The sequence below is a fragment of the Saimiri boliviensis genome, chromosome 10 (genome assembly GCF_048565385.1).
Source record: "Saimiri boliviensis isolate mSaiBol1 chromosome 10, mSaiBol1.pri, whole genome shotgun sequence".
NCBI lineage: Eukaryota > Metazoa > Chordata > Mammalia > Primates > Cebidae > Saimiri > Saimiri boliviensis.
The window spans coordinates 93,146,427-93,158,470 of NC_133458.1; the positions used below are offsets into that span (position 1 = coordinate 93,146,427).

Below are 12,044 nucleotides of genomic sequence, written 5' to 3' on the forward strand. Positions count from 1 at the left end.
TATATTTAATAATCTTAAATAAACTCAAACTTCCTTTGATATCTTCTGGGTAATTCAAGACATGAGAAATGAATTTTTAAAAAATCAGATCATGAAAGCCATTATTATTTGAAGGAATATGCTCAATTTTTTAGATAATTTAAATTATTTAAGAGTCCTTTGCATCTTTTATTACCTTTGCCTAAAGTTATAACATTAAAGCATTAAGGTTACATGTAATGAGGTTCTGGTTTGCCCTTATTTCTAGCCCCGTATTTTCACAAACTACAAACCAAGATTAGTGCTATATTACAAGGCTAATTAGAGAAAATAAACTTATGTCACTCCTAGATACGCATCTGAATAAAACGTTTAACTAGAAACTGTGTATTCACATTCAGACATTCATAGATACCCATCTGGAAGAAACAGTTCATAAAAATTAGATAATGGGCAAAGGAAATCAGTACAAAAATTTTCCTTAGGATGTCAGTTAAAAAAATTAATTCTTTGCTAAATCCAACCAACTGCAAACAACATATAACTAAAGCAGATTGGTGGTTTTAAATATGATGAGAAAAGTTTATTTAGAAACTTTATAGACAGAAGTAACATCTCTGTGATTAAAATTACCATTAACAGAAATTGACCATGGCTTGGAAGCCAGTGACTTGGTTTAAAATGCATTGAAAATTAAAGAAGAATCGAATCCCAAACTCCTCTAGGATAATTTACATCAATTTTCGTTATAAAATAATAATACCAAGAGCTAATATTATTTCAAGTAGTATTACAGCCAATGCTGAGTATTAATTTTTTTCCCCCTTGCTTGCTTTTGGTGTGAAGGAGAAATTATTCAATCATTGTTTCATTTCAGTTCTCATATCTTTAAATGCAGGAAAGCCATATTTGACACTATTGTTGATATTCTGGGTCACTTCTAAACGTAATTTCACTTGAGCCTAACCACAATCCTGTGAAGCAGGGAGAACAGGCACCACTGGTATTCTGCAGGCAAGGAAGCCTATTCCAGGGCACAAGGCACGAGTGAAACTAGAATTTTGGTTGATTCCAGTTCCAGTGTTCTTACTATTGCTCACCTTCAGGAGAATACTGCTGGTTACAACTCTGTCCCCAACTTAAGGAAAAGAGTCTTTATTCCTAAAGGGGTAGAGGTCACTCTCAGCTTCCAGAGTAATGTTACTGTAACCGGTAGCAACTCGGTAAAAGATGTTCACATTGTTCATATACACAGCTCTTTGCTTCCCCTCACACTTAATTCAATAGCTACAAGCATTTTGGAATTTTTACAAAAAATAAATATCTCATCTGAAACAGTACTGAAACCCTTGCATTCCCTCCTCGTTTATTTTACAAATATATACATGAGAAAAGATACCCAGTTTGTTTCCCAGATAATCCCTAAGGTTCAGATGTCACAAAATCAGAGAACCTTTTATGTCTTAGGACACTGCTAGTGGCTTAACCTGCTAATAACTGTACCAAGGTAAGGTTATGTGGAGCTCTCCTTATCCTTCCCTTTGTCTACATCTTGTCTGTCTTATTTAGACCATGAATCTACTTGGGGAAGACTATGTCAAATTCTATGTCTGAAATATCCCTTGCACAGGATGGCACTTAAACATAATTTATTCAAAATGGAATCACTTAATTAGAGAGGAAGAAAAACAGCAAGCCCTGAGATGATAATAAAGAATAAAGCAAATATGCTGACCAACTGGAGCAAAGCAACAGAGAGATAACACACACTAACAAGATTGCTGCATTTCAGTTTTCAGTTCAGGATGCTTATCTTATAACAGGATAAACACACAGTTACACACCTTGTTTTTGCTGGGTTCCCAGAAAGCATAGGGCACACCTGACATTATGAACTCTGTAGAGTGATAAGAATCCTAACAGCTTATGGCTGATATGACTCAGGCTCCTTGGAAAAGCCCTTTCTCTTGGGCTATAAGACAGTACTATAGGGTATATTTTAGACTACTAGAGGGCTCAATTTTACCACCTCTCTGGTTAAATTCCAGAGCCAATGTTAGTCCTTACTTATCTCTTAATCTTTTCACTCTCTCCACCCCTCAGCCTCCAATCACTGAAGTACAAAAATATTTAAAAAGGATTTCTTCAAAAAACACAAAAAAAGTCTTCATGAGGCCCAGTACAAGGTACTATTTGAGTGTCCAAGGAATAAGACCTTGTACTTATTTATCAGATATTCCAATTACAAATTCTTCTTAAACAAATTCATATCTCAACAAGTAAAAGTCATGTCAGACATTGCCATCACTCAGTCACAAAATTATACACGTTTGACAACGAAGTTGGTTGACTGTACAGTCTTTTAATAATCCTTTAAACCATTTTTTTTACACCTATCAATTAAAACCCATCCCCTGAAAAAACAACTATTTGAGACAGAAGCAGCTGGATTTACAGTCCTCTTCAAGGCTCCCCTGGCTGGTCAGTTTACTGGGCTTCACAGTGGAGGAGGTAGAGAGGATAGGAAAAGGTCCTCAGAAAAGGGTCACTTTGGCCTGGTGTCCCCTCTGGACTCTGCTGCTTTGATTGACTTCCTGTTTTCATCTGGACTGGAAGGTCAAGTGTTCCTGCATAGAAGTTTAGTCTCCATTGTAGATCAGCTGCTTTGAATTTGTTATGATCATCATGGTATGCTTTACTGACTAAATCAGCCAAAATCAGCTATCCAATTGTCAATTATTGGATGATTCTTTTCACGTGCTTCAGATTATTTTATAGAAATGGTGGCATCATCAGTGGTCAACAAGCATTTGTTGTATGGCTATTATATACAAAATTGAAGTATTTAGTTCAGTGTTTAATTCATCACAGTACTGCATAGCAGAATAGAAGGAGGCTGGTGTGAGGCTTGGTTAGGAAACTCACTAGCCTAAGGCTTTGGGAACATATTACTTGGCCTGATTCCTAATCGGGAAAATGGTAATGAGTAACAACTTACCTCATAGGGTTGTCATAAGAATTGAATGAAAAGTGAACAGCATGACAAATAGCAAACACTCAGTAAATGTTATCTATTACTATTACTAGTCTTAGTTAAATTGGTATCATCACATTTGACATGATAAAGGACACAGGGTTTTCTAAATGGACTTCATGGGGGCTAGGAAGGGAGGGTAGTGTATGAGAATCTGCTTATTTTGTTGGAATTTTCTCTTCCACTAAAGCAGTTGTCTTTAACCAGCATATACTAGTGTCATTAATTTTCTCCTTTGAGAGTACTTGTGTGACACTTTCCTCAAACAAGAAGTAAATTGCAGTTCAAGCTACAAAATGGCACCTGCTTTTACTCTAGCAGGAGTGATATTTTTATATTACGAAGTTGAAGCCAATAAACAGAAGATAGACAAGTGCTGTGCTATATTACTTCTCCAAGTAATGGATAAAAAAAAAAACAACAAAAAACAAAAAAGAGAGAAACCTAGGCGAACGCCTTCCAAAGTTCCAGCATTAAGAAAGGCACTTAAGAGATGGGCTTCAGGAGCTTTTTCTGTATTTACACCTTTGCAAATATTCAAGTGTTTTAGGTTGCTTAACTCCCAGCCCCTTTCTCAACACTGCACACCTAAACTGAGCAGTGGTGTGTCTAAGGCTACTTTCTGCATTTATGGTTCCTTTCATCTTAGGGACTCAAAGCACTTAAGTTAACATAATCATACAACTTTAAATAGGGAGTAAAAGTTAACAAAAAGGACAAAAGCTAAATTATGATTAGATTTGGCAGTGACTATGAAACTTCTCACTTACTTGCACTTCTCACTTTCTAGCTGTCATGAACAGATGCAGGAAAGGCTTCTCAGATATTACCCAAGTAGAATGCAGGGCAGCAGTGATTTCACTGGAAAGTGAAAGTAGATCACTTGCCCCAAGCTGCCCGAGGCACCTGTGCCCCTTATTTGAGGTCACAACATTGAACACAAGGAAAGAAAGGAAGGAAACATCTAAGGACTATCTACCACAGCTCAACTTTTTTATTATTCACAATCTCACTACTTCTGTTAACAACTATAAAATCTAATCTACTCATTGATGGTATTATAGGATATACTAACTGTATAAAGGCATTTTCCCTACTGGGTTTAGTAGTCAAGCTCTTTTCTTCTTAAATTTCAGGTCTTGAGATATTGTGGGGTGCCAAATCAGTTAATTAACAAATATTTACTGGATCTACACTATGCACTTTGTGCCATGCTGGCAATAAATAATATGTTTGTATATAAGTAATGATAGAACAGATTCTACTAGCAGAAAAAGTCCCTCAAACACAGCATTAATGAAATGTCATTTCATGCTACACTGATCATATAATTTTTAAAGATTTATCTTATAACAAAATATTATACTATCATGGGTTCTAACAGATATTCTGGAAGAACTCAACTATAAGGCAGTATGTGTACAATAAGTTGGCTAAAGCTGAGATGTCTAGAAATCCCTTGTTCCCAATACAGATGATAAACTTATGCATTTGAGTGTATATTAAACATGTATAATAATATTTTAACATGGAATTTGTTTCTCTGTATTTTTGAATACTAAATATATTACTAATAAATAAGGCCATATTCATCAAATGTTTTTATTTTATATTTAGTGTAGACACACACACACACACACACACACACACACACACACACACAGAGCGTATTCTTTCAAACTTTGAATGAAGCCATGTTTCCATGGCTTGATCATGTTTTGATCTCTACTCTTCACTACCTCTTTTTTTTTTTTTACCATGTGGATTGCTTTTCAATATTCTTGAATCTACTTAAGAGAAGTAAAAGTGATCTCTATATGGTGTGTGTCTATAACTCCAACAAATGAAATACAAATGATTGATTTATCTGAAATTTAGAAGAACTTAAAAATTCTCACAATGCTTCACTTCAGTCTCACTGATGAAGTTCAAGCTCTTAAACAACATGTATATTAGGGTTAGTTTTCTTCTAACTGCAAATCTGAATCTGTAATATATAACTGAGTTCTATTTTAAATTATGACCCTGGATAGTACCAGTCAATGAATGACTAGCAAGTAGTAGAGTGGAGAAATTACATAAAATTATATAAAAAGTATAAATCACAAGAACTAAGAGTGAGTCTTTGACTGTACATATTTAAGAAACATTTGCATGGTAGCCCTAATCTTTATGCAAGGCTATATTCAAAGTGTTTGTATACTGATAGCAAAAAGCAAAACAAAAAAGCTAAAACAAAAACAAAACCCCACATATATAGATTTCACCTACACATGGATGAAAAGTGACTTTTTTTTCCCATGGTCCTATAATACTTTATGTAATTATCTGTAATTAAATTAGCACAGAGTAGAAATCATCAGCTTACAATAAAATCAAGTATTCAAAACAATTGCTGGACTAATCAACATTCTTTTTCCATAAAAGTGTCATATGCAGCAAAGTGGCAAAAATAGTGAGGAGTGAGCTATGTTAAGTATAAATCCTGTAGCAATGAAAGTCATTTGTATTATCCTGACTTCTTTGAATAAATTCAGATGACAGCCCTATTTCATTTCTTCATTCAGTTTGGAGGCCAGATGGCATTAGAATCATTTACTTCACCTTGTTGTGGTTAATTACTACAATCAACACACTATTTTCCAAATTAATCATAACAAAGTAATTTCATTAGTAACACAGCAGGCTGTTGAATTATTAGCATCATAACAGTTTGCAAACAATTAAACTTTATTTGAACCTTAAAAATTTGCAGAGTGGAACATTATTGTAAGATCTAATGGCAATAGAGTACAAATTCAGTACAGAGCAAATAATCAAGCAAAATGCTATATAAAATATGACTTACAATCACCTTTGAAAAAAATTAGCTCTCTAACTGTTCATAGAAAAACAAATAAAAGCTAAGCAAACATAATGAGAACATAGCAATTAGCATATTTTCTAACAAGCCATGTTGTTTAAATTCATATTAATGATATTATTATGATCTTGAAGTGTATGTGATGTATTGTCAAGGGTGTAAAGAAAACTTTCTCCCTAGTTGTATACAAATGATTTCATCAAATGAATATAGAGCAGTCATGAATTGAAAGTAATGATTATTTATCCTGTCACTCCAGTTTGAAGTCTTGTTTCTTATGTCTCCCACCTATATTCCAGTTTAAAAAGAACAAAGCCAGAGGAGTTCTGGATAGAAATAACACCTTTTTTCTGTACTGTCACTGTTGACGAGACTATCTGGCTTGGAATATTTGGTCATCAGTTGGCAAAGGACTCCCTCTCCTGGATTAACTGTAAAAGGAGGCAGAAACCTAAACGTTTTCCATCACGGGCGAGTTTGTGCCGTGGGGGAGGGGTTTCAAGTGGTTTTGTCTGCAGTGAAAAGCTGCTGCCATCTACTGGCTTAGGAATAAAAATTTCTTTTCAGCCTGAACCACAAACCCAAACCCACAAAGGCTGCCTTGTCATTGGAAACACAACGGCTTTGGCTTTTCAGCTGCTCAAACCAGTCCGCTAAATTCATCTTTGGTTGTCTAACTTATGCCAAGATTATTTCAGTCTATTTCAGTGACACTGTGTGGAAAAAGTAACAACTGCACAAATGTAATTTTTGAAAACTTTAACTTCACAATGTCTATATATATAAATTTGTTTACTCACAATCCCTAATGTCAAATTTCTTTTTTTCATTTTTTACATTTGAGATTGGATGATCATGATATTGAGGGGATAATGGTAAAACAGACCTTCTCAAACACTGCTTGTAAACAGTTTTACATAAATAATGGAGATTTTAAAATATTACCAGTTCAAATGCATGGTTAGAATCTTCATAAAGCAAAGACATTGAAAAGTTCCATAAAGATAATACCTGACAAGTAATTATTCAATATTAGGAGATTATGTGTATTCCAAATAATTATCCAGTCAGCAATGCATTTTGACATATATTAAGGCTATATTGGTATCTTACAGGCATTTTAAATACCTCTGATTTCAAATATACATGAAAAGGCAAATTATATATATGATTCTACAAATCTTGTTCAGGCGCACAGAGTATAATGTCAGGCTAACACTACCTTTCTACTCACCTCTTGGTACATGCTACTGTTGGGATTTCTACACTCTCCTCTCCAAACATTTCTTTTCTTTTCAGTGCTCTGAGAAATATATAGAAAAGACTCAGATCTGCTATTCTGTGGTGGGACATAAATAGTATAGGAATAAGGCAGGATAAGAGTGTGTTTGGTTATGCCTTTTTACTTTGAGAATACGTTGAGATTCTTCTTTTTTTTTTTTTTGAGATGGAGTCTCGCTCTGTCATCCAGGCTGGAGTGCAGTGGTGCGATCTTAGCTCACTGCAACCTTTGCCTTCTGTGTTAAAACGATTCTCGTGCCTTAGCCTCCTGACTGGCTGGGACTACAGGTGCGCCACCAAGCCCAGCTAATTTTTTTGTATTTTTAGAAGAGACAGGGTTTCACCATGTTGACCAGGCTGGGAGATTCTTTATACCATTTTGTGAGTGGTAGGATGGAGGTTCATACGAATTTTTTTGTTTGATTAAATTTTAACAAAAGTACAGTAGAAAATGTTGCCAGGCCCATCATCAAACCAGGATATTTGTATGGTAAAATGCTTTGCACAAATCATACTTCTGGTATGCACTTGTGTGGCAGGTGACAGCACACTGCTATTTGCAACTCTATCATTTTTTCTTTCTTGTGGCTATATTTAATAGGACGTACATGTGCCAATCTGTCAAACTTCTTTTATAAAAACATGTTACTATTGTGTGAAAATAAATACTAACAATAAATTATCTAAAAGCTTGAACATTCTTTGGCATTCTTTGTTTAGCAACCACATTCTTTAGCATCTACCAAAAATACTTGTGTGATATATTAAATTTAAAATGCCATGAAATTATATATTACACTCTAAAACTAACTTAGGTCCAATGATTAAGAAACATTACAACTCAGAAGTAGCAATAGTAGACTACTATACTATAGTAGACTATATAGTACCTATAAAATAGTGATGAATTCTTCACACAAATCAAATGGGTAAATAAAAACTATAATTATTTCTTTGCAAAATAGCAACAGGTATAACTTTACTGCTTGCATCAAATTTACATTAATACCCTTCATTTAATTTCACATCAGAGGAATATTTTAATGAGTGACTGCATAAAGTAACAGTCAAAGACAAGTGATATTTAACAAAACAAAGAGAAGTTAGGAGCTGTCTCAGTGCTTTATGATGCTTCTAAATCCAAAGCATTTGCAGACAAGCAGAAGAATCTTCCTTTTCTGCAGGAGAAAGGAAAAGCTTTGTTTTAATTTTTTGATTCAGTTGAAACTTGATTTTTCCTGCTTAAAAAAATTACACTTTTAGCCAAGGAAAAATTATTTTTACTCAACATTTTGTCAATTCAACTCTTCAGAAAGGCCATAAAAGTGGTGTTTTATTGAAGAGGAAGAAGTTTGGGAAAACAGCTGGTTACTATCAAAGGAACTGTCTCTAAATAATCTATTCATTTCCAAAGTAAATTCCATGAAGTTTTTATTTTAAAAATTTATGTTTTAAAAATTAAACCAGATCAAACAAAACAAAAAAGATTTAGGGGCACAATCTTTGTATTATCAGAAAACTCTAAAGACTTTTAAAAAGGCAAAAAGACTCATTAACGAGAGACCAAGAGAACATATGAGCTATTACAGAATATTGGATTAAAATGTACTTACCCAGGACTCTCAAATATCATACATCTCCATTATGTAGGCTTTAGGCACCAAGCCAATGGCTCCCTTCATTTCTCCTACCCACCAGCCATATCTATTGTATTCCTAATTGAAAACAATATGCAATATTAACCTTTAGACTGGTGTAAGTACAATGTTGTTTGTATGCAACTTCTTAGAAATCTCATTTTATTTATAAAGTTAAAAGAGCTTGAGCTGCAAATGGGAACATTTTCATCTTTTTGTTTCTGGACACTTTAAAATGCTTTTAGGCAACAATTTAAATTAAGGTATAACACAAAGCCTGTTTATTACTGGGCAGAGAACACAGAAACTATCACTCATGATAAAAACTTAGAAAATGAAACTACCTCAGGAAGCCTACTCTCAGGGACAGACTCTCTCCACAAAGCTTGGGGACACCTTTTATGTGTTAGAGGCCATAGAAGGTTAAAGCAAATAATACTATATTTGCCTTCAAGAAGCTTATCATCTAGAGAGGATAAAATAATTTTTTACAATAAACTTTTTTACAATAAACTACTTATTTCTTAAACTTATATGACCTAAAATGATTTAGAATGTTGATAGAGGTGTGCCCCTTCCTAAGAAAATCTAACATACACACTTTAATAGATAATTAGAAAATAAGGAAACACTAAAAATACCAAAAAGCTGCTTAAAAAATAATTCACAAATAGGTTCCTTTAAAATAGTTTCCCTAAGGCATTTATCATTCCTTTTATTGACCATAAACTACCTTAGATAAAGGATAGATAGGTAGAAGGAATTTAAAGGTTGTGTTAGTCACCCTTACAGTGGAAGATCAATAGAAAATAAAAGTATCTCAAGTTATAAAGCCAAAATATTAATCTAGCTCTAAAACACAATGATTGATGAGTCACTTCTGCATTTACTTTGCAACGTGAGATAAGCAAACCTATGCCTCCTTTTCTCCCACTTTTTCCTCCTTTGACAGATACGCCACTGCTTTAGGCATTGTGAATACTCGGTAACTGGTCTCATATGTCTGCCAGATTGACTAATGTATTTTTGTCTCAAATTTATTTATGTGTAGTGAGATACAAACAAAGTAAAATGAATTACAAGTTTCAAGAATAATATCTTCCAAAAGCAATACTCTTCACAAGGATTGTAGTGCTCAAATTTAATTTTTTATATAAGATAAATTTTTAAAATCAATCTCAAAAGTCATTCAATAGGTTATGATTTTCCAGTGTCTGAGTCATAGATAAATGTGCATATGCATATTGAGTTATATGTGGGGAGGGAATGTTAATACTAGTACAGACTTAACATTTGTATTGATTAGTATGCTATTGATGATCAGAAAGGAAAATTAGGCAGTTCTTTAATACAAATGTAGCATTTCATTAGCGTGTATGAATTGATATGTCATCTATCAATAGAGATTACAGGATAAAATTTATAGGCACTTTTTCAAACAGTGGGCAGTATCAGGATTAGGTTTTTTGGAAGAAGAAAGTGGAGGGGGAGAGGGAAGAAAAGACCACTGCTGCAATTCTTATTCTATTGAGGGCACAGCTCTGGCTTGTTAGGCAATAAACTCAAGATTTTAAGTTTTAAACTTTTAAAGTTCACTGATGGTGTGAACTTAGTAGACAAAACTGTCTAAACAACGAGGATACTCTGATTCCCAGAACCCAATGATGGCTATAATCTCTGTAGGACATATTTATCAGAAGAAAATACTAACTGAAAGTCATGATTAGCAACCATTGTATCTTAATAGGTACCTAGTAAAACTGCTCTTTTCTATTTTTAAGGCAATGAATACAATTGGAGCCTAATGCTTAACAAAACAAGCGTACTTAACCATCAGACTATTGTATGATTTCAAAATGGATAATTAACAGGGTAGGTCTCAATGTTAAAGCTCTTATCCAATGTCGATAGAAAATTTTTAAAACTGATTATTTGGAATGAGAAAAGGAACTAGCCCCCTGCTCCCCAATAATAGACATAGAAATCATTCAGTGAGACAACATATTATTGGCTTAAACTTGCTTCCAGAGAATGGCCCTCAATCTGGGGATCAATGTTTAGATTCAAATTACAAGCCAGAAAGTTATTACTTTATAATATTCTACTTTGGTCATACATAGTCTATGCTATCAACTAAAGGCATGTTATTTTCAAAAAGCTACTCACACCCAAATTTAAGAAATTAGTTACCAAGAAATTACATCAACGAAGGACAGACTTCACACTTGAGAGGATTCTGTGCTGTGGTAGAACAGAAAGATTTATTAAATAGAAAGCATAGTGGTAAACAGCAGGGAGGAGCTTAATCACCTATAAACAAATCCCTTAAAAGTAGCACTCTAGGGAGAAAAAGGGTTTAGACTAAAATAAATGCTTCAGTTAGTTTAACATAATTGAAAAACATATGAAATATATGGTTCATAAAAATACTCTAAAATATCAGATTTAAATCAAAAAAGGGTTAAAGACGAGAATATTTATTACCTTATATTTGTAAAGAATTGCAAATTATACTCCTGTTTGGAATTAATGCATTACAATCAAATGTAGTGAGGTAAAAACATAGGAGGCAAATGTATGGATTTATGCTGCAGCCATTAGAGTATGTTGACAAGACTGCAAATACAGGAGCTTTTACTTTCATCATGACTATTCTCTGTATGAGCCTCCTGAGCAACATGAATCCCAATTAAACCATTTGCAGCCTATAAATGGGAATGAAAATGCTCCTTGGAATACAGTATTCTAAACTTTGGCCTGAACATTCAATATCATGCAAGATTTCCTTTTGAAAAAGAAAATCTGCCTGTCTTTCCCTTTGCTCTTTGCCACCTCCAAACAAATGTGATTATGCATGATATATTACTTAGACAGTGGAAAATAATGCAACCGATACAATGTTGTTTTGCAGTCCACAGACTAATTATAGTATTGTTCTATAAAGTCACAGGTGGATCATTTAAAAAACAAAAATGAAAACTCTCAAACCTTATCTTCTTAGCAAACAAAAAATAAAGAGACAAACCATACCAGGCTGTCGTCTAAATCTTTGAAAGGTTAGGAAGCATCATGTAATCTTTATGGAACACAGTTCTCAGGTACAAGGAGGTCTGCCATCTGGTATCCTTCACCTATTCAGCTCTTAACATCAATTGAAATGCTAACATAGGCAGTGACTGTACTTCAGGGGGACTGATAAAATAATGAAGAGTCCTTTAATCTACAGGAAAGCATTCTAGTCAATTTATAA

General features: G+C 33.9%; 1 protein-coding gene across 1 annotated transcript in view; it reads right to left on the bottom strand.

Annotated features, from left to right (window-relative positions):
* Nucleotides 1–5,725: 5,725 nt before the first annotated feature.
* SKAP2 (src kinase associated phosphoprotein 2) overlaps nucleotides 5,726–12,044 on the bottom strand; it is a 207,253-nt gene continuing 200,934 nt past the window's right edge. Inside the window, exons 12-13 of the mRNA XM_003935148.4 lie at nucleotides 8,771–8,872; nucleotides 5,726–8,335 (exon numbers count right to left, since the gene is read on the bottom strand). Of these exons, the coding sequence (XP_003935197.1) occupies nucleotides 8,780–8,872 (93 nt within the window). The 3' untranslated portion in view covers nucleotides 5,726–8,335; nucleotides 8,771–8,779. The remainder of the gene's footprint in view (nucleotides 8,336–8,770; nucleotides 8,873–12,044) is intronic.